This window comes from Peromyscus eremicus, chromosome 20 (genome assembly GCF_949786415.1).
Source record: "Peromyscus eremicus chromosome 20, PerEre_H2_v1, whole genome shotgun sequence".
NCBI lineage: Eukaryota > Metazoa > Chordata > Mammalia > Rodentia > Cricetidae > Peromyscus > Peromyscus eremicus.
Genome location: NC_081436.1, coordinates 1309855 through 1332829, shown reverse-complemented (window position 1 = coordinate 1332829; position 22975 = coordinate 1309855). Strand labels below are relative to the sequence as shown.

The 22975-nt window shown below is 45.3% G+C and overlaps 1 protein-coding gene across 8 annotated transcripts; it reads left to right on the top strand.

The window, feature by feature from the left end:
* The first annotated feature begins 201 nt into the window (after positions 1-201).
* On the top strand, positions 202-10954 carry Atp5mc2 (ATP synthase membrane subunit c locus 2). Of its 8 annotated transcripts, none has more exons than XM_059247435.1 (5): positions 202-418; positions 4306-4374; positions 7040-7112; positions 7849-8042; positions 10690-10954. In XM_059247435.1, the coding sequence occupies exons 2-5, from the start codon at positions 4340-4342 to the stop codon at positions 10802-10804; spliced, it is 417 nt and encodes a 138-aa protein (XP_059103418.1). In that variant the 5' UTR covers positions 202-418; positions 4306-4339; the 3' UTR covers positions 10805-10954. The 8 variants fall into 8 exon arrangements, with proteins under 8 accessions (XP_059103418.1, XP_059103412.1, XP_059103416.1 ...); XM_059247429.1 differs by having other exon boundaries at positions 206-418; positions 7035-7112; XM_059247433.1 differs by lacking the exon at positions 202-418 and adding an exon at positions 501-526 and having other exon boundaries at positions 7035-7112.
* The last annotated feature ends 12021 nt before the right edge of the window (positions 10955-22975 follow it).

The window sequence follows — 22975 nt, the reverse complement described above, 5'->3', positions numbered from 1 at the left end:
AGTGATGCCAGGGTCCCCAGGACGACAAGAAGCCAGGAGTACGTGATTTTATTCCCCACCCACCCACCCTTCCTGCTAAATTTTAGGCACTGAACCCCAGTCCCTACTGTATGCTACAAGCAATTCCCGAGTAGCCTCGGGGTGTTGTTTTTTTCCGATGCAATCGCGCATGCTCAGAAAGGGGACTCGAGTCCACAGGACTCCAAACGCTGTGCAGTCGACACCGTCCGCCACGTTGCGGATCGGCTTTCCGGGCCGAGTTGGCCGCTCTCCGGCGCACGACGGGCTCCTTTTGTAGTTTCTCGGGTTGAACGCCAGGGGGAGAGCTCGTCCCGAAGGCACCACCAACCTGGCAGGGGGCGCTGTGGAGCCGGGACCAGGCCTCTTGCTGGCGGTGTTCACTCTATCCGCGGCGTGGGTGAGTGGGGGGGAGCCACTCGTTGGCTCTGGCTGCGCATGCGTAGAGCCTTCTCTTTCCGCGCTTCCCGCGCCCCCGCCCTCTCTGTCTTCTCTGCCCTGGGAGCAGGTAAGGCCTTGAGGCCTCGCGTCCTCTTTGTGGCGCGCAGGCGCGCTCGGCAGGGTCCCTCGCCGGGACGCGTGGCCGCCCGGACCTGGCTAGCTCCCACCCGGGTCCTCGCACCCGCGCGGCCGCCGGCACGCCCGTCCCGGGAGCGGCCCCTTCCCCGTGTCCGTGACCTCTAACCGCACGGGCCTGGCGCCATCTTGGGTGTCTCCCGGGGGTTGGGGGCCCCGCGGCGGCGGCCGGCAGATCCCGGGCGCGCGTGTGCGAGCCGGGCGCGGGCCGGGCTGTGCGGGTGTGCCTTGCTCACCCTCACGCCTTTTCACCACTGGCACAACCCCACCGTCTCCCCTCCTCTCTCGGCTCCCTCCTGTCATCCTGAAATCAAAGTAGCCTCCGTCTTTAGAAACCTGCGGACTTTGAACCTCAGAGCTTGCGGTTCTCGGCGCAGCCAAGCCAGTTCATCGTTCAAAGCTCCCATCACTTCCAGCCTTTCAGTCTGGAGTAAACTGAACGTGGTAGAAAGGAACAGAACAGGCAGAAGGCCCGGTGGACGGACTTGGGAAAGCCAGGGCAGAAGAGGGGCCTGTTTCCTTAGAAACTGGCTGTTACCCAGTACCTGCCTCTAATGAAAGCCCTGCCATGCTAGTGATAAAATCATAATGCTGGGTTGGAAATGGAGGTTTCTGTTAGGCATTCCGTCCAGAAGGTGGGAGAGGTCCGCGCCTTTAAGAGTTTCTACCTGACAGGTTTCCTGTCACATGACGCTCAGATTTTGCCAGTAAGACAGAAAGGTTTAAAGTATGGAATAGTTAGGTGGATACCCTTCTAACTGAAAGGTCGTGATTGTGGAGAATTTCTTTGCCCAAGTGTGGGCCTGCCCAGGTTAGGTGACCACTGGAAGGGCTCAGCAATTGAAGATGCTCTTGGGTTTAGTGCATGCCAGCAACAGATACTATTTACATATGTTGATGTGTAAACTGTCAAATTTAATCCCCTTAGAGCTCTTTTCTCTCTCTTTTTTATAGAATAGTTTATGGAGTACACTGCAAGCAGGCAGTGGGCTGGACAGTAACTAGAGTACTGCCAGAGCTACATTTTGTAAGGGATAGCATGTAGTGGTATTTGCTGAAAGGTCGTGAGTGGAGCAAATAACATTAAGGCTTTACTGTTTGTTTGTTTGTTTGTTTGTTTGTTTTTAAAAAAGTCTTCCCTTTTATTTAATTTTACTTTTCCAAGATAACATTTATCTGTGTAGCTTTGGAACCTCCCCTGGAACTTGATCTGTAGACCAGGCTAGCCTCGAATTCACAGAGATCCCCCTGCCTCTGCCTCCCGAGTACTGGGATTAAAGGCGCACGCCACCACTGCCAGGCTTATCTTGGTGTCTTGAAGACTGTCTCTATAAATAGCCCACGTTGGCCTCAAACCCGTGATCCTTTTGCGTAGGCCTCCCCAGTGCCAGGATAACATGCGTGCACCACCAGGCCTAACTGCAGACTTCCTTATTCAAGTGTGTGTAAGCATGTGTGTACGCTGAGAAGTCAATATAGAGAGGCATTTCCACTCCACTTTTTGAGACAGGACATCTTGAAGCTCTTCAACTCAGCTGGACTGCACGCCAATGAGCTCCAGGTATCTACCTGTTTATGTGCACCCAGCTCTGGGGCTCATTGATATGATCTAGCCCCTGCTTTGTACGTGCAGTCTAGTGTGGCAGACGATATCAACTGAGCCATCACCCCAGCTCAAGCTTCCCTGTATTCTAAAAGCTTTAAAGAAGACTCGTGGTTTGACTCAATAGAACCTGAATAGTTGGGCAGCAAATTTGGGTTTAGGTTGCATAAAGACAAAAGGCAAATTTTTGTTTTATTTGTTACAGGGTCACGCTATGTAGCTAGCCTGGAATTCCCTGTGTACACCAGGCTGGCCTAGGATTAATAGAGATCTGAGTGCTGGGATCACAGGTGTGTTCCACCATGTCCAACAAAAAGCAAAGTTTTAGGTAGAATAAGACTGATAAACATTACAAATATGGTTCAGGGTTTGTACGTAGTGCACCTACCCTTGGACAGGTTGAGTCCAGTTTACTTAAGGGAGTAGTGTTTAACAGGCCTCTCTATACTTTGACTGAGTATCTCAGTTTGTGGAATACTCAAACTTAAGAAACTTGAAAAAGAGCTGGGCTGTAGCTCAGGGGTAGACCATCTTACCTACTACACTGAGGTTCTGATCTCCCTCCAGTGTGCCCTCCCCAAACGTGAAATTACAGAGTTATAGTCCTTGCTCTGCCACTGACGCCCCTTCAGTGTTGTTGAGACCACGCCATTGTGTACCTTAAATAGAACGATGATCGGAAAACTTGTTTAAAACATTGGTACCAGAGATCTAAGGGGGAGCCAAGAATACACTTTTTTTTAAAATTGTTTTTAGGGGCTGGGGAGATGATTCTACAGTTAAGAGCATCTGTTGTTCTTCCAGAGGTTCGGTTCCCGTTCCCACAGTTCCGGGGAGTCTAGGCCCTTCATCTGATCTTGGGCACTAAGCATACATGTGGTGCACATACATGCGTTCAGGCAAATCACTCATACCTACAAATCTAAAAAGTCTTAAACTGTTTCATTGTGTGTGAGCGTGCACCGTGGTGCACTTGTGGCGATCAGCAGGCGGCTCTTAGAAGTACCTTCTTCCACGTGTACTCCAGGAATCACACTTGTTTTGTCAGGCGTGATAGGGCAAGTGCTTTTACCCTCTGAGCCATCTTGCTGGCCCCATGACATGCATTTTTAATATATATACCACCTCTCCGGTAATTCTGGTTCATGTGGGCTTCTTACTTCGTTTGGGGAAAAACATTGTCCTATATCTTTAACTCACCTATTCTTTCTTTGGATCTTGAGGGTGTAAAATTTAATACCCCTGAATGGAGTGGTGAAATGAGTTTATAGTTGATGCTACTAGAGTAATGCCAGTGTTCCTCGTTGATTGGCTGCATCTTGTTAATATAGAAGTCAGTATTTTAAGCAGTCAGAGAGAGCCTTCAGATAATCAATAAAAAGATTGTTGGAAAACTTCCAGTGCCTTTGTCTTCTAGAATTCTCCCAAAGGTATGGGATTCTAGTTTTTAGGGGCTGGAGTTAATAACCGGCACTAGGTTTGTATGCCTAAGATGTTACTCAGTAGCCCAGGCTGTCCTCGAACTTTTGGAAGTTTTGCCCCTGCCTCCTGAGCGCTGGAATTACAGGTGTTAGAACCACCACACACTGCTAGAACTCCAGTCTTTTCTAGGCCCAGACACTGAGACCAGGAAGAGATGAATTTGAACCTAGAAGGAGTGGGGGCGGGGGACATAAGCAAAGGACACTGGGAAAATTATTTTGACAAGCCCAAATCATCAGGCTGTGGGAATGGATGGTGGTTCTTTTTGGGGGGGGTATAAGCAGGGGAGTGTTGAAACGGTTTCTCTACATAGCTCCGGCTATCTTGGAACTTACTCTGTAGACCAGGCTGGCCTCTAACTCAGAGATCTGCTGCCTTCTGCTCCCTGAATGCTGAGATTAAAGGCATGTGCCACCACTACCACCTGGCTTGGATGGTGGTTCTTAAAGTATGAACTGCTTGTCCAAGCCATGAGAAAGTCACTTCATTTCCAGATTCTGACATCACCTGTAGTGATGGCCTGAAACCCATCATTCTGTTCTTTGAGCTAATTAAGCTTCCTAGAGCTCCTTCTTAGGTATAAGGATGAAGTTCAGTGTGTTTATAATGCTGCTTCTTATTTCTAGCTCTCCTGCCTTGGCCCCTCACCCCTGAAAATGTATGCCTGCTCCAAGTTCATCTCCACTCGCTCCTTGGTGAGTACATTTTACGGAAGGATCTTAAAAGGAGGACACCTTGCTTCTTCGTGTTGGAGAGTACCAACCTTTATCATATCAAAAGGCTTCCAACCTTTTGATATGGGGACATGACATTGTCATATGTAAATGTATCAGCTGCCTTCATAGCTACCCTGAGGCGTCTGCAGCCTGTGGCCAGCCATAGGTTGGACATGCCTGTTAGACCTTGTTCTTCACAGATGGGTTGAGGAAGGTGAGTCTCTGGAAGAGAAGACCTTTTGCTATGGTTGCTGGCAGGAGTGAATGTTTGCTAGGCATTCCCCTGGCCCATATTCTCTGGAGGCCAGTTAATTTTCATCTAGGTCATGTAATTTCACTGTGTGTTTGTGATATTCGAACCTAGTGGGACATGGTAAACAAACTGTGTTAACATAGCTCGGACAGAGTGTACACTGTATATGGGCTCTCGTCTTGAGTGAGCCTTGGTAGGACTTTATTCTGGGGATATAAGTCTGGGAAAGAAGCTCAAATACACTCTGGAAAGGTGTTGGGCCTAGAAGCAGCAGGATGTAAGAAATTTAAAACTAATAAGATAGTGGAGGCAGTTCATTCATCCATAAGTGAAAAGGTGTGATGCTCTTAGTAAGTGCCAATTACTAAAGTGTGCCTAACACTGTTTACCAGTTTGTACATTTACCATTTATTCCTCAGAGCCCTGAGAGATTGTTCCCATTTGACAGGTGAAGAAACAGGCTGAGGACTTTGAAGTGACTTAACCCTCATTGCATCCCTGGTAGAAAGTTAGCATTTGGGGTTTAACATGGCTCAGCAGTTATGAGCACTGTTGCTCTTGCAAAAACACGTGGGTTTGGTTCCTGGCATGCCTGTGGCAATTCACAACATCATAATTCCAGTTTCGGGGATCCAGTGTCTTCTGGCCTCTGTGAGTACCAGGCACCCACGGGTATACATACATACAAGTAGACAAAACACTAATACACACAAAAGAAAGTTAACGTTAGAGGGCTAAGGATATAGCTCAGTGAGAGTGCTTGCCTGACCTGTACAAAGCCCAGGGTTCAGTCCCTAGTACAAAAAAAGAAAAGAATCAGACATAGTGGTACATGTCTGTAATCTAGAACTTGGGAATATGAAGCAGGAAGATTAATTGGCACAAATTTAAGATCATCTTGGGCTGCAGTGAGATCCTGTCAAAAGAAAAAGTGTGTATGCCTCTTAATTCTGTCTGTAAAGGCCTGGCTGTTAGCTATCATGTATCTTGGAGACACTGTCTTGCGGCTGGTCAGAAAAGGTTACCAGGAGGAGGTGAATTTATTGTTGTTAATTGTTTTAAACAGTGTTTCTCTGTGTAACAGCCGTGGCTGTCCTGGAACTCACTTTGTAGACCAGCCTGGCCTCAAACTCGTAGAGATCCACCTGCCTCTGCCTCCCAAGTGCAGGGATTAAAGGTGTGCACCACCACTGCCCTGCTGCATACGGTGAATTTTCAACACGGTTCTTCATGTTCATTTCCAGAGAAGGATATATATGTTGAGGGAAGACTATCCTAATCCTTGGCTTTCTTATGAACTGGTTATTACCAGGAAATATCTTCCTTGTTGAGTGAAGTAGATGCTTCTGGGGCGTAGATTGCTTCTGATTCTCAAGAGGGTAAAAGAATACAGCAGTTGTGGCCTCCTGTGGATTCCTACAAGGGAGGACACTCTTTCCTTATATTTGTGGTTGTGAGCCTAGCCTTTAACAGCTGAGCCGTCTCTCCAGCCCGACACTGTCTTTCCTTAAAGTAGAACCTATAAAGAGAGGATGGCATGGCTCCTGAATTCAAAACTTGCTGAAGTCAGGAATGGTGCTGCATGTATGAAGTCCCAGGACTAGAGATGCTAAAGCAGTAGGGTTGCTGAGCCTGGGACTTTGAAGACCCGCTCGGGCAGTGTAGCAAGATTTTTTGTTTCTTTTGGGGTTTTTAAAGATTTTTTTTTTTTTTTGGTAGAAAATTATTTTATGTTTTTTTTTGCCTGCATGTATGATATGTGTACCACATGTGTGCCTTGTGCCCAAGGAGGTCAGAAGAGGGTGTTGGATCCTCTGGAGCTGAAGTTGTGGATGATTGTGAGACACCACATGGGTACTGGGAATTGAAACCAGGTCTTTACAGATGTTCGTAACCACTGCGGTATCTCTCCAGTCCCTCTATTATTTTGTTGTTGCTATTGTTTTGAGATAGTCTCACTATATAGCCCTGGCTGGCCAGGAACTTGTAGAGGTCTGCCTTCCTCTGCTTCCTGAGTGCTGGGATTCGAGGTGTCTGCCTGTCTTTTGTTTTGTTTTGTTTTGTTTTTTGAGACAGGGTTTCTCTGTGTAGCTTTGGTGCCTTTCCTGGAACTCACTCTGTAGACCATGCTGGCCTCGAACTCACAGAGATCCGCCTGGCTCTGCCTCCCAATGCTGGGATTAAAGGCTTGTGCCACCACCGCCCAGCCTTCTACATGTCTCTTAAACGAACGAAATTTGTTAAAAGAATGATTCAAGGTTCTGACTAAGTTTTGAAAGAACGGAAAGAGCATCAGAGAATGTCCTACTGTGTGCAGTGACTTGGCATGGTTCTGAAAGTCACTCCACAGCTTTCCTTGACCTTCCTGCCCCTGTCATTCCACTAGATCAGGAGCACCTCTCAGCTGCTGAGTCGCCCGCTGTCTGCAGTGCAGTTGACCCGACCACAGACGTGGACAGATGAGGTACCTTGAGGTGGAGTTGGGACTGTGGTTTGCTGGTAAGGGGTAAAGAGGGTTGCCTCCCAGAACCAGTAGGGGGAGTGCTGAGGACAATCACCACAGACTGAAATTCTTTAGGTAGAGATGGATGGCAATTGATGCTCGGGTGTTTGGAATTGCCACTGTCAATTCCCGTTACCCAGCCTGGGCGGAAGCGCTGGCTCAGCAGTTAAGAACACTGGTTGCTCTTGCGTAGAATCCTGGTCCATTTACTCAGCCTAGTCTGCTGTCCAGATGTTGGGGGTCAAGGACAGGCTCATGTCTCACACTTAACACTTGTAGACCATACCTGAATCGTGAAGGCATTTGAATTCCATCTCTTACATTAAAAAAAGTTCTTTTGGGGGCTGGGGAGATGGCTCAGTGGTTAAGAGCACTGGCTGCTCTTCCAGAGGACCTGAGTTCAATTCCTAGCAACCACATGGTGGTTCACAACCATCTATAGTAAGACCTGGTGCCCTCTTCTGGAGTGCAGGGACACATACAGGCAGAACACTGTATACATAATAAATAAATCTTGAAAAAAAAAAAGTTCTTTTGCCAGCATTTTAGGGAGGTTTCCAAGGAATTAAATGATGTTATATTGAGGGAGGAACATCAGATTAGATGGCCCAGCCGTTTGAAATAGTACAAATGTTTCCAAAGCAAAACAGTAGATTGATAACAAAAACCCTGCCTTCTATCCGCCTCCTCTTCACAGGGCCCCAGCAGTTTGGCAATCCCTCACCCTCTGACCTCAGTCATCCCTAGCCGCAGCTTCCAAACCAGCGTCATTTCCCGGGACATCGACACAGCCGCCAAGTTCATTGGGGCTGGGGCCGCCACAGTTGGGGTGGCTGGATCGGGGGCTGGCATTGGGACTGTTTTTGGGAGCCTCATCATTGGGTATGCCAGGTAAGATTACCTGGGCCTCTGTTGGTTCTGCTGTATGTTCCAGAGGTCAGGGATAGAACTGCATGTCCTATATATACAGAGGCCACTAGCTGTGTGTTGTTATTTTTTATTTAAATTTCTGTGGTTTTTGTTTGTTTTTCTTTTTTGAGAGAGAGCCTCATTAAGTAGCCCTGGCTAGCCTGGAACTTGCTGTGTAGACCAGGCTGACTCGAACTCACAAGGATCTACCTGCTTCTACCTCTTGAGTGGTGGGATCAAAGGCATACAACCATGCTTGGCTTTATTCAAAATTGTTTTTTCGAGACAGGGTTTCTTTGTGTAGCTTTGGTGCCTGTTCTGGATCTCACTCTGTAGACCAGGCTGGCCTCAAACTCACGGAGATCTGCCTGGCTCTGCCTCCCAAGTGCTGGGATTAAAGGCATGCCCCACTACTACCCAGCCTCAAATTTTAATTAATTAAAAATGCAAGCTAAGGGCTGGAGAGATGGCTTAGCGGTTAAGAGCACTGACTGCTTTTCCAGAGGACTGGGGTTCAATTCCCAGCACCCATGACAGCTCACAACTGTCTATAACTCCAGGCTCCTACACCCTCACACAGATACACATACAGGCAAAGTACCAATAAAATAAAAATAAATTAATTTAAAAAATATATAACCTAAGCTGGGCCTAGTGGTGTACTCCTTTAATCTCAGGAGGCAGAGGCAAGTGACTCTGAGTTTGAGGTTATCCTGGTCTATACAGCTAATTCCAGGATGCCAGAGATAACACAGAGAAACACTTTCTTGAAAAACTAAAGGAAAAAAAGTTGGGGCCAGTAAGATGTCTTAGTGGGTATAGGCACCTGACAACATGATGAAGGAGTGAGCAGCTTCCACAAGGTGTTCTCTGACGTCCACATGCATGTGGTGGCACACATGCATGCACACCCATGCCTAAATAAATACTTAATTTTTTTCCTCATTATGTCACCCTAGCCGGCCTGGAATGGACAGAGCTCTGTCTGCCTCTGCCTCCCGAGTGCTAACATTAAAGGCGTGTACAGGCCGGGCGGTGGTGGCGCACGCCTTTAATCCCAGCACTCGGGAGGCAGAGCCAGGTGGATCTCTGTGAGTTCGAGGCCAGCCTGGACTACCAAGTGAGTTCCAGGAAAGGCGCAAAGCTACACAGAGAAACCCTGTCTCGAAAAACCAAAAAAAAAAAAAAAAAAAAAAAGGCGTGTACAGACACACACTGTTTTAACTTTTTTTTTTTTTTAATAAAAGAATACAAGCCAGGTATGATGACACAGACCTATAGTGACAACAGTTATGAGACAGAATAGTCATCAGTTCCAGGTTAGCCTGGGCTACATGGTGAGTTCAGGCCAGCCAGGCTATATGAGATCCTGTCTTAACATAAAATTGAGGTTTTCAGTTCCTTTGTCTTGCAATTTCTAGTGCTTAGAAGCTGGATGAAACCTTAGTTAACAGTACAGATACAGCACATGCCCGTCAATGTGGTGCAGAGCAGGGGCTGGCAAGTCTAAGCCTGAGGGCTGTATTTGGACCCCAGCCTGGTTTTCTGTGATTGAGTTAAAAATGATTTTTACTTTGTTGTTTATTTTTTGAGACAGTATCTTAACTGTATAGGCCTGGGTGCCTCAAACTCCTGCTTTCCTAGTGGTGGGATTACACATGGGACTACCACCTAGTTTCTACATTCTTTAAAAGTATTTTCACAGCAGCAAGAAGTGTTCTTATGGTGTGCTCCACTGTCTGCATAGTTATGTCTGCACTCTAGAATAAATAAATTTAAGACAGCAGACTCTGTGGTCCAAAAAGCCTAAGGTGAAAACCCTCTGGCCATCCCTGGGCTAGAGCTCAGGCAGCTTCACTGATGTTTTCCCCATCTCTGGGAGTTCCCTCTGTTGCTCCTGGGACAGCGGCCTCTGTTTCCAACCCTCCTGGTCCCGAGCACCTGGGACTGTTTGGTCTCCACTACCTGTGGACAAGTTACTGAAGAGCTAAATTAATCCTCTAGAGGCCAGCAAGTTATGCTAATGTCTGGGGAAATAAGGTTTTTTTTTTTGTTTGTTTGTTTTTTTTTTTTTCTTTTCCCTTCAGAATCTGCTTTAAACAAGAAGCTTGATATACTTTTGTGTCCACAATTCAGCTAAAAGTTTATGTTGACTTTCAAAGTTAGGATGCTGTTCTGTTTTGATTCATACCTGCTTTCTGGAACAATGTTATGCCCATAGAGTCCTGGGACCCTGAGTGTGTGAGCTACAGCCCATCTGCAGTTTTGCTTTCTGTGTCCTGTTAGAGTTCTGATACTTGAAAGACTATCACTTTGAGTATCCCTCCTTCCTCTTCTGGCCCTGAATGTTAAGGATCCAGGCCTATGGTTTTAAGTTACTGTGATGGTAGGAGAGATCCATTGGGAAGGTAATATTTGCACATGGGCCTATGACAGCATCTTAGATTGTCTACCTCTGCCTTGTTTACCCCTGTTGAAACCTTAGTGGGAGAAGATGGGTACAGTGGGGTCTCTTAGATGGACCTTTTTATAACATAAACTCGAAGTGAATTCTCTGAGAGTCCACATTAGATGTTTGGCCTTTTCCTTGTGTAAACTACAAATTCAGACTTCTCTCCTCTTTCCCCAGGAACCCTTCTCTGAAGCAACAGCTCTTCTCCTACGCGATTCTGGGCTTTGCCCTCTCAGAGGCCATGGGGCTCTTCTGCCTAATGGTGGCCTTTCTCATCCTCTTCGCCATGTGAAGCAGCTGTCTCCACTTCCACCTCCCATAGCTCTTTCATGTCCCGTCTGCCCTGTGTGTTCCTTTTCCTGTACCTCCCCAGGAAGTCTGGGGAAAGTGCTTGGCTCAGGGTTTGACAGAGAGAAGACAAATAAATACTGTATTAATAAGATGTTTCTTGAGTCTCCTGTGTGTATTTCTTTTCCACAGTTGGCTGAGTGCCTTGGTGAGAGAACAAGGCCCAGTGGTAATGGCCTAAACTCTGCAGGGATCTGACAGGCTCATTCTTTTAAGATTTGTTTATGTATTTTACGTACATGGGTGTTTTGTCTGTGTGTACATCTGCACACCAGAAGAGGGCATGAGATCCCATGAGATTACAGTTACAGACTGTTGTGAACCACCATGTGTGTGCTGGGAATTGATCTCTGGAAGAGCAGCCAGTGATCTTAATTGCTGAGCCATCTCTCCAGTCCTTGGGTTCATTCTTTAATTCTTTGTTTTAGGAAAGTTCTGTTCAAAATAGCTGTGCTTTTCTGTTGTGAAATATTATTTTAACTAGGCAAAGATTTGTTATATTTGTTTATGCTACCGAATATTACTTTAACTGTGTAAAGGTGTGTTACTTTTGTTTATGCTGCATTTGTTTAGTTATGAAAAGCTGTTTTACCTTGCCTGCCTAAGGCACTTGATTGGTTTAATAAAGAGCTGAACAGCCAATAGCTGGGCAGAGAAAGGATAGGTAGGGCTGGCAGGCAGAGAGAATAAACAGGAGAAATCAAGGAACAGGAGGAGGAAGAGGAGCGAATGAGGGAGATGTCCAGGGCCGGCCAGTGAAGCAGTGAAAGTAAGATACACACAAGTAAGAAAGGTAATAGCCCCTTAGGCAGAAGGTAGATAAAGAGAAACAAGTTAAAAGAGCTAGCCAGAAAGGAGCCTAAGCTAGGCCAAGCATTCAAAACTAATAATAAGTCTCTGTATCATGATTTGGAAGCTGGTTGGTGGCCCAAAAAGAAAAAGACTAGTACACTTTTCAATAATTATCACATAGTACGACCTTCTCACTTTGGAGGATTGGGGTCAGTGCTTAAAATGATTACTAGAGGGTTCATTACCTGTCAGTGCCACAGTCCTGGCTCAGGCACTCCTTGTCACCTACCTGGTGTAAAGCCTCTTAACTGGTGGCCTGCTTCCAATTTCTTCCAACATTTACTTATACTGACTGCCATGTAGATCTTCCTTTCAGGACAAGACCGATTTTGTCATTTACCAGTTCAAAAACCAATTCAAAATTCATACACATCACATACCCCACTGGCCTGAAACTCTTTGTAGATTAGGGTAGTCTTAAACTCATAATAGTCCTACTTCTGCCTTCTGAGTGCTGGGACTATGGGTGTGAGCTACCATCCCCATCCTCTTTTTTTTTTTTTTTTTTAGTTTTAGTTTTTTGCAATGGTGGGTCTTGCCACATTGCCCAAGCTAGCCCTGAACTAGACTCAAGTGTGCTTTAAAATGTCTTCCTGGCCTTCCCACACCTTGTCCTTGCTCTGCTCATCTCTGCTTTTTTGGATCTTTGCACAATTTCCTCTTTTTCAAACTTGCTGTGTTATGAAAGACTTGGCTTGAATGCTCCCTTCTCTATGAAGTTGTTTCCTGTTATCCATCTACCCTTAGTCAGATGAGCATGAACCGCTATAAGGGGCTATAGAACACACACATCCCCTTTATAATACTTATATGTGCTAAGTTGTGGATTTGTGTGCATGTGGACTTTTACCTTACATATGTGCTCATGCAACACAAGTAATTTTTTAATAGGAATGCTAACCTAGTTGACCACAATGCTTTTACTTTTTAGTCTGTCTTAAACCCTACAAGCAGAAAGCCAGGCATGGTATTGCAGGTCCATAATCCCAGCACTCAGAAGGTTGAGGTAGGAAAATCAGAAGTTCAAGGCCATCTTCAGCTATGTGGGGAGTTTGCGGTTAGCCTGAGCTACATAAGACCTGTATCAGAAACTAAGGTGGGCAGTCCTTGATGTTGTCTTCTGGCCTCTACATGCTTGAACATACAAGTGTACTCAAAAAGGCCACCAGCAGATCCTTTCCCATCATCCTTGACTTTGATACTGTGTTCAAGAGTTGAGGGGAATCTATCCCAGGATTGGTTCCAGAGTACTACACTGTGCAGGTGACTATTTTCTGGGCTATGGACCTGTCTTAGGGTTTCTATTGCTGTGACAACACACCATGACCTTGGCAACTCTTTTTGTTTGTTTGTTTTTTGTTTTTGTTTTTTTTCAAGACAGGGTTTCTCTGTGTAGCTTTGGAGCCTGCCCTGGATCTCGCTCTGTAGCCCAGACTGGCCTCGAACTCACAGAGATCCGCCTGCCTCTTCCTCCCTAGTGCTGGGATTAAAGGCATGCGCCACCACCACCACCACCACCCAGCCCTTGGCAACTCTTATAAAAGAAAACATTTAATTGGATGGATTAGAGTTTCAGAGGTTTAGATCATTATCACCACGGCAGGGAAACGTGGTGGCATGCATACAGGCATAGTGCTGGAGACGGAGCTGAGAATCCTACATCTTGATTTTCAGGCAACAGGAAGTGGACTGACTCACTGGGCATAGTTTAAACATACATGAGACCTCAAAGCCTGCCTCCACAGTGACACACTTCCTCCAACAAGACCACACCTACTTTAACAAGGCCACACCTCCTAATAGTGCCATTTTTGGAGGGGGCATTTTCTTTCAAACCACTATAGGACCTGACTTTTGTCTCCAACCAAAAGTTGACTGGTAGTATCTGCATATTTAGAAATGAGCAAGAACCCTCCCTTTGCTCTGGTCACTGGAATTAGAACCCTGGTGGGAGGAGCTCCTGTCCTACCTATCTTTGGGGTCATTGGGTATATGGTTTTTTTCCCTTCTTGATCCTGGAACTGAGCTGAGCTGACCATTTGGAGAGAACAAAGCTTTGTGGCCAAAGCGTGCTTTTCTAAGGTTCTGTAGGACTCCTGGAAGCAGATTTATTCAGGAGGAGTCAAGGCAACGGGGTCCTCTCAGCTGAGGCCCCAAGAGATACTGATTGGCGCCCCAAGTTGCCAACAACTTGGGGTGAAGGCATGTTGTGCTTAGTAGAGAATCAGATTTAAGAGCAGATTTTCTGAAGATCTTTCCAACCTTGGTTTCTGCTTGGCCTGGTTTTTAAAATCGCCCATGATTTGAAATCAAGAAGCTTCAGAAACTCCGATTTCTCTGCAACACTTAACCATTTCTAACCAGTAACTTTCCAGGACTCTGTTTTTCCCATCTGTAAACAGGAGTAGCCGTTCTCATCTGGGAAATTATGCAAGGACATATAAAGATACTCAGAGTATTCAGAAAGGACATCATTGTCAAAATACAATATATGTTGATTTTAATTTGTTTTCTCATTCTTCACAGGCCTCCATCTATTTAAGCCATTTTCTAGGCAGTTTTCCCTTCTGGTTGGCATAAGGAAGGGAATTTTTAATCTGGCCAAAAAAGCTTCTGGAGTGAACCCAGAGATGCTGTAGGCAGAGACCTGCTTTCCTGTTCTTAAAGCCTCGTTTTTTTTCCAAGAGTCAGCTGTGTTTCCTCAGCACCAGGGGAGGAGGATCATAGTTTTACGCCCTCCTAATTGGAAGTAAATGATGCCCTTTGAAACTCACCTAAATGTTAAGCTGGGTTGTGGTGATGCATGCCGTTAATCCCAGCACTCAGTAGGCAGAGACCAGCAGATCCCTGAATTTGAGGTCAGCACGGTCTACAGAGTGAGTTCCAGGACAGCAAGGACTACACAGAGAAACCTGTCTCGAAAAAGAAAGAAAGAGAGAGAGAGAAAGTAAGTAAACCATCCAAATGCTACATAGCAGTAAGGAGGAGCCCTACCCAACCCTATCTCAGGATGGCTTTATTAGTGTAAGACCCTGTCAAGATAGGCTGCATGAGAAAACTACCAACCAACACCACTTGTGATTTAGCTTGAGTTGATAGCTAGGAAGCTAGGGCAGCTATGTGTGGCCTTCCGTCAGGGAGCTGAGAGAAAGAACATTCTAGTTGAATTCTTCAAGAGGAAAGAACAGCGGTGGTTAGGGAATTTCACTGTAGTCCTCCAAGTTTTGAGCAATAAAACTTTTTATTGAGCCATATCTCAAAATACCTTGCCTTTTCCCAATCTGTGTTCTGAGTACACACCATTGGTCTGTCTACCTGGTATTCTCACCATTTGGTAAGAGAAAACTAAAGTCTGAGAAAACCTTTTAGTTTCCAGGCATTCCTTAAAATTTCCTTATTTTTTTGAACATTTACTTCAAAACACTGTGGATATTAGTACATTGTGATCTAGTGGCCACAAAAGAAATGGCAAAGAGAGAGAATGATCCCTGTGGGAAAGGAAGAAATGGGAATGAAGCATCTCTAACTCATTTTAGAATACTAAGACCAAACAAGTCCTGCCTCATGCCTAGGATTCTAAATGGCTTTTGCCATTTCTTTTTGTTGTTGTTGTTTTGTTTTGTTTTTCGAGACAGGTTTCTCGGTGCAGCAGCCCTGCCTGTCCTGGAACTCACTTTGTAGACCCGGCTGGCCAGAACGCACAGAGCCCTTCTGCCTGCCTCTGCCTCCTGAGTGCTGGGGTTAAAGGCGTGCGCCACCACTGTTGCGCTTCTCTCATCTTTTGAATAACTGCTTTGGTAGGCAGAAATTTTACATTTTTTATGGTGTGGATGTGCACTTAGGCGATGTTATAGCACGCGTGTGGAGTCAGTCCTCTCCCTCCGCCTTGTTGAGGCAGCATATCTTTTGTTTTGCTGCTCTGTCTGCCGCACTCCAGTCTGGCTGGCCCTCAAGCTTCCAGGCTGTAGAAGAGCTGGGATTACAGATGCATGCTACTACTAGGTTTTTTTTTTTTGTTTGTTTGTTTTTTAATGCAGTGGTGAGGAAGAAGTGTGTACCATAATACCGATGTGGAAGTCAAAGGACAACTTGAAGGAGTCGGTTCTCTCCTACCATGTGATGCCTTAGAGTGGAATTTAGGTCATCAAGTTTGTTTGGCAGCAAGCGTCTTTATCCCTGAGCCATCTTCCTGAATCCAGCTGTTTCTCATGGGTTCTGGGGATCAAAGGTGTTTGGTAAACCACTGAGTCATCTTGTGGGCCCTAAGCAAAATTCTTTTAAATGAACCTTTAAAAAGAGCTAAGCCAGGCATCCTGGCACACACTGGGAGGCTGAAATGGAAGGATCTTGAGTTTGAGGTCTGCCTAGGGTATATAGTATGACCCTGCTTCAAAAATGGAGCTCTGAGGTGGAATAAGTATACAGTGTATGTAATGTAGGGCCCCTTGTTCCAGTCTCCAGTACCTCAAAATAAATAACAACTCCTTAAGATATGCCCTGCTGTAAGACCCAACACTCCCTGGAGACTGGATGGACCACATCCAATGGCATCAACAGCAGAGAGCTTTCTCATATTGTGAGCATTAGAGGAAATGAGATTTGAGAACAGATTTAATGGACTGTTGCTGCTTTGTAGCTAGAGAGAGTCATTTGCAAAGACAGAAAGTAGTCTCTGCTTAGACTGACATCCTAACTAGCAGATGGAAGAAGTAGAGAATTCATCTCACGACTTCAAGAAGAGACTCTGTCAACACATCAATCAAATTCCTGCTTCTCAGACTCTCCAGAGAAAGGCCCAGCCCAGACAGCAAGCTGCCATCCAACCTCATCGGATCTGATGGAGCTCAGGAAAGCCGAACAGAAATGACATTTAACCCAGAGGGGCATGCATGCTTCAGAGCCTTTTCATTTGTATGACATAGGTACTTTTTCTTTGGTGTTCAAGAGTCAAGACTTGTCCAGGCTTGATGGCACACGCCTGTCTTTGCATTATACAACTATGCCTCTAGGATGTCATTGGAGGCAAGGAAGAGAAATCTGGGTAGTTTCTGAGGCTTCTCGGTGAAGACTTTTCTTAAACTGCTGTCCCCGCTGCTATCTTGCGAACAGGTACATTTTTCCTGCTCCTGGGTCCGTTTTGCCACACAGGCTCAGTTCAGCTGGCACAGCTCTGACCCTGTGATAGATATTTTTAACCGTCGTGGATTATGGCCTTCCAGGAACTGCAAAGCTGCTTTTACAGCAGTCACTCTCTGCACATCTTGCTGAGGTGGGGCGGGGGCGGGGGGCTGGCTGGAGTGAGGTGTTTGTATACTGTGAAGGGATGGTTTCTGAGTTAGGCCGACCTGTGGCCCCTCTACACTCCCTATGGCTTCTCTATCCACATCTCCAACACCTGGAGCAGGAACTTCAAGTTTCCAAAACATAGCCGCAAAGGAACAAACAGCTAGCCCTGGCTCCCTTAGCAACAGGGGAACAGTCAATAGGGATTTGAGGGAGGGAGAAAGTTTACAGCCGAGGAAGTTTACTCAGGATAAAAGACTCAAGGGCTAGGGGATGTTCTCTAGTAGTAGAACGCTTATATAGCGTGAACTAGGCCCTGGGTTCAGTCCCCAGAAATGCAGAAAACTAAAACCATAAAAGACTCACGCTATTTTCAGAAAATAGCTTGACCCTGTGGATAGTCTGGATAGAAAGTTCCAGAATCCTGGGTTCAGGTTACTCACTGAGCTTTGGTTAACTTTATGTGCTGCATGTTCCTTTTCTAGTAAAATGAGGTTGCATCTGCCTCCCCGTGATACCACAGAAATAAGTGAAATTAGTACTTTTTTCTTAAATCTGTTTTTCATTTTGCTTTGTTTTAATTTTTTGTTCTGGAGCTTGAACCCAGGACATCCCATGCTAAGCATATGTCCTACCACTGAGCTCCAGCCCCAGCACAAATTTAGGTTTTAAAATGACTTGTTGGAAAGCTAGACTGTAAATTCTCTCTCTCTCTGCTGTTTCTTAGTTACCAATTTACCAAGAGTAACTTAACACCAGGATTCTCTGCCAGTACTAAAATTAGACTCGAGCACTCCTCTTTCCCCTTCTTGCTTTTGTTTAGGGGATGTGGGAGAGACATCTGCCCTCCCAGATCTAGTTAGTAATACGCTGCAGACTAACGAAAGCGTTCTAGAAAACACTTAATCCAACCTGCAATCATCTTTTCAAAATAATTGAAATCTGCCCTGGGTTTTGATGATTTGGCCTCTTGTAGAAATGTGCCTGAGAAAACCTAGGGAATGGAAGAGGATGGAATAAAGAGAATCTGAATGCCGGGAAGGAAGCTGGGCTTCTGAGTCCTCCGACTTCCCCCCACCCCCTCTTCCAGCCAGATAAGATAAGCTTTCTGCCACTAGAACTGAACTCCCCGTCATATCATAAAAGACCTAGAGTTATTCCTGAGCGTGCTGACATCTCTAGGGGTGGGAAGGTCAAGTGTGGGCACTTTTCCTGCCCAGGGACACGGGAATAAGGAACAGGCAGGGAGGAACTCAATCTTTTCCAGCTGCAACTTAGAGAGAAAGGGAACAAATTCTTCACCAGGGAAGATTGTGTAAACAGCGTCTTTGGCTGCAGCCATAGCACTGGAGAAGAAAAGAAAGGGATCTTTGTTCTCCCCTACCCCAGGCGGAGCACAATCGGAGAGCTGGGATTGTTTGCTTTGGCAAGGGACTCGCTGCCTGGAAGGACTGGTGAGGCCTCTGTCGGGTTTCCTTGTGGTCCTGGGAAGAAGACAATCCCCGATTTAAAGCCTCTACCTAAGGAAGTAGCTGGGGAGAGGCCTGCCGAGGCTTCCGGCACATTCTCCAGCTTTGTCCACTGCCGTCCTTCTGACCCTCCTCCCAGTACAGTGTTAGTTTAGTTGACTTCCATCTTCCTGTCTTTGAGGGTGCTTTTGGTTCTTTTACTAATGTTCAATCCCAAAAGAAATTATGTTTTTGCTGGGTACGGTGGCTGCAATCCCAGCTTTTAGGAGGTAGAAGCAAGATCAGAGGTTCAAGGCCAGGCCTGGCTACCTAGAGAGTTTGAAGCCAGCCTAGCTGCAAGAGACCCTGCCTCAAACATCACCACCTCACTACTGCCTCCCCCCCAAAAAAACAACACTAACTGTTGATAGAGCAAATGATGCCAGGGTTCCCCTAAGGAGTCTACCAATAAAAGGGGATTCTAAGCTAATCATGGTGTCACACACCTAGACTCCTAGCACTAGAGGTAGAGACAGGAGGAAGAGGAGTTCACATTGCGAATGTGAGGCCAGCCTGGACTCCATGAGACCATGACACAAAAAAACTAAGACAAAAGAGGGGGATTCCTGGGTCATCTTGTCCACCCTGTGGTTTTTAGGTGCTATCACCCTTGACACTGGCAAGTAGGTCTACGCTTTCATCTGGCATAGATCATTCCTGAGTGCTTATCTATGTACACTTATATTTGGAGGCACAAAGGGTTAATACTTCAACATATGAGTTGTGAAGTGTGTGCAGTTCAATCCATAATGAGTGGTAATCTGCTATGAGAAGGTCTAAGCTTAGCTGAATCCACTGTACTACACCATCTCCTAAAACCAGACAGCTATGCAGGGTCTTCTGACTTCTAAGGCCTCCCTTCTTCAATCCACACTCCGCATTACTGCTTCTAATTATCTTTGGAAACATGAACTTGATCAATTACCCTCCTACTGAAAAATCATTTAATGAGTTTCAGTGACAAAATAGACTACAAAGTCCAGATACCTTTTAGTGGGAAATAGTGGTATTCCAAGGGATTTCTTTCTTGCTACTTTTCTGTCTACTTCATATCACTCCCTTGTCCAGTCACCACAAACCCCAAGTTCCTCGCCTTCCTCAACATTGTACCCACATGCTCCTTCAGGTCTCATTTCCCTCCATGACTTCTCCCGGTCAGTTCCTCTTATACTTATCTCATTCCAGAGATTCAAATGAAATCCAGCAGGCACCCTTGGTTCCTCCATTCTACCCAGCCACGTGGGTTGCCAGCCACTATCGTCTCTCACTTACATGGTTCTGTAATAACCTCCCTCCTGGTCTCCCTGCTTCTGTCCATTTCTACTCCCCAGTATAACCATCACTTATAGCAAAATTGTGTTATTCAGAATAAAGCTACCAATGACAGGGCTGGGGAGATGCTCATTTGGTAAGATGCTTACAGTATAAGAAAAGGTAGTTGCTTTTGGACAGACAGGTAGCAGTTCACATCTATAATCCAAGAGCTGTGTGTACACGCTCACACACTCACTCAACACACACATACACATAGGTCTTGTTACCATCACAACTGTGTGATTTAGACTTTTTTGTTTATTTTGTTTTCTTTTTGAAACAGGATTTTTCTGTGTAGCCCTGGCTGTCATTACAGATGGTTGTGAGCCACCATGTGGTTGCTGGGAATTGAACTCAGGACCTCTGGAAGAGCAGCCAGTGCTCTTAACCTCTGAGCCATCTCTCTCTAGCTCCAATTTAGACATTTTTATTCCAACAAGTTCCCTTGAAGCCCTTTGTAGTAGTCCCAGCCTACCCATCACAGCCTTCAGTAGCCACCGATTGATTTCTGTCCCTGAAGTTTGCTTTCTTTTTTTTTTTTTTTTTTTTTTGGTTTTTCGAGACAGGGTTTCTCTGTGTAGCTTTGCGCCTTTCCTGGGACTCACTTGGTAGCCCAGGCTGGCCTCGAACTCACAGAGATCCGCCTGGCTCTGCCTCCCGAGTGCTGGGATTAAAGGCGTGCGCCACCACCGCCTGGCTGAAGTTTGCTTTCTTAAAGGCTTTTGAAAGTCATACATGGAAAGGTAATGCATCCATGTTTTTGCATGCATTGCTCCTTATTGCAAATGCTATCTCACTGGACCGTCCATCCTCTATAATGCCTGTTCTGGTCATCAGTTGATAAGCATTCAGGCAGGTTACTATTCAAGGCTGTTACAATACTGCTATGAGTATTCATGTGCAAGTCTTTGTGTGGATATGTTTTTATTTCCCTTGGGATTTCTGGCTTATGTGGTAAGTGTAGGTGGACCTTTACAAAAGATTGCCAAACTATTTTCCAAAAGGGGTATATCACTTTGCATTCCTACCACTGGTATGTGAGAGCTCCAGCTGCTCTGGGTCCTTCCTTAGCACTTCTTTAGATGGTCTATATTTTAAATTTTAGCCATTCTAAGCCTCTTAGATAATTATCAACTCTGTTTTTTTTTTTTTAAATTTGGTGAAGTGTCTATTCAAATCTTTTTGTTGATACTTAAGGCTAGTCTTCTTATCATTAAGTAATGATAGTTTTTTTTGTTTGTTTGTTTGTGACAGGTCTGACACACTATGTAGCCCAGGTTATTCCTAGTCTCTCAAGCGCAGTAATTTCATATGTATATCCATTTCTTAAAATGGTTTATGTTCTTGTGTTTTAAGAAACTTCTCTTTTATTGGAGATTACAAAGATTTTTAGTTTTGGTTGGGCATAATAGTACACGTCTTTAATCCCAGCACTAGGAAGGCAGGGGCAGGTGGATCTCTATGAGTTCAGGGCAAGCCTGGTCTATATACAGTTCTAGGCCAGCAAAGGCTACACATTGAGACCCTTTTTCAAACAAAACAAAAGTTAAAAAAAAAAAAGAGTTAAGTTCTATTTTCTTCTAAAGGTTTTGTAGTTTTGGATTTCATATGTAAGTCTATCATCAATTTCAAGTTGCCTTTTTTATGTTGAACAAAGTATGAATTAAGATTTTCTTTGCGCCGGGCGGTGGTGGCGCACGCCTTTAATCCCAGCACTCGGGAGGCAGAGCCAGGCGGATCTCTGTGAGTTCAAGGCCAGCCTGGGCTACCAAGTGAGTTCCAGGAAAGGCACAAAGCTACACAGAGAAACCCTGTCTCGAAAAACCAAAAAAAAAAAAAAAAAAAAAAAAGATTTTCTTTGCATTCAGTTATGTAATTATTTCACTGTTTTTTGCAAAGATTGTCTTTTTTCCATTGAATTAGTTTGATAACTCTGTTGAGATGCAAGTCTCCACATGCATCCATTGATATAAATGTTTATCCTGTGCCCACACCACACTGACTTTGTTTTTATAACTTTGTTCTAAATCTTGAAATCAGGTAGTGTGAGTCCACCAAGACTCTTCTTTTTATTATGTTTATTTTGTGTTAAGGGGAGGTGCAAGTACTATGGTGTACATGTCACAGGGCAACTTGCAGGAGCTGGTCCTCCTTCCACCGTATGGGTTCCAGAGATTGCGTTTGGGTCCCCAGACTTGGTGGTGGGTGCCTTTTCCTGCTGACTCATCTTGCTGGCCTAAGACATGTCTTTTTAGAAACTATTTTGAGGAACTAGGGATGCAGCTCAGTTGACAGAGTACTTTCCTAGCATGCACAAGGCCTTGGGTTGTTCTCCACACATACCATCCACAGATTCACAATAACACTTAATTTTAAGAAAGAAAAGAAAGACTTTTGGATCATAGTGATGGCTCAGTGATGCCTGTTACCAAGCCTGACTGAGTTCAATTCTCAGTCCTCCTATAGTGAAAGAAGTTGTCCTCTGACTTCCCCATGTGCACCATGGCACATACATGCTCACACACCTACCTATCCACACAAAATAAATAAGAAAAAGGAAGGAAGGAAGGAAGGAAGGAAGGAAGGAAGGAAGGAAGGAAGAAACGAAGGAACGAAGGAACGAAGGAAGGAAGGAAGGAAGAAAAGGCTTCCTCTTACCATTTAGTTTAGCATGGATACACACAGGGCTGGGGCTGTAACTCATGAATGCTTGCCTAGCATGGACAAGGCTCTCTACTCAATCCCCAGCACCACAAAACAAGCAGATGAAAAATCAGAAAGGATGAGCATACAAGGGGGTTGGGATGTAGCTCAGTGATATCGTTCCTATTATGCTCAAAGCCCTGGGTTTGCCTTCTCACACAGACACTGATATAAACTTGGTCACATCACCGTACTTCATGCTCAGTGTAGGCTTCATGAAAGGCCAGTCTTGTCTGACTATTCTCTATCAAATTTGTATGCTACTAGAAATATTATCATGGACATAGATTGGCCACACCTGCTCTAATGATGAACCCTGATCTTCTACCCCACCATAAGCAAAATAGTAGCCAACAATACTGTATGAATGGCAATTGCAATGAAAAAGTGGGTGTTTTAGGCAAATGAACTGAACAGATAGATTTCAAAAGAAGAAAAAAAAAAAGAGGCCGGGC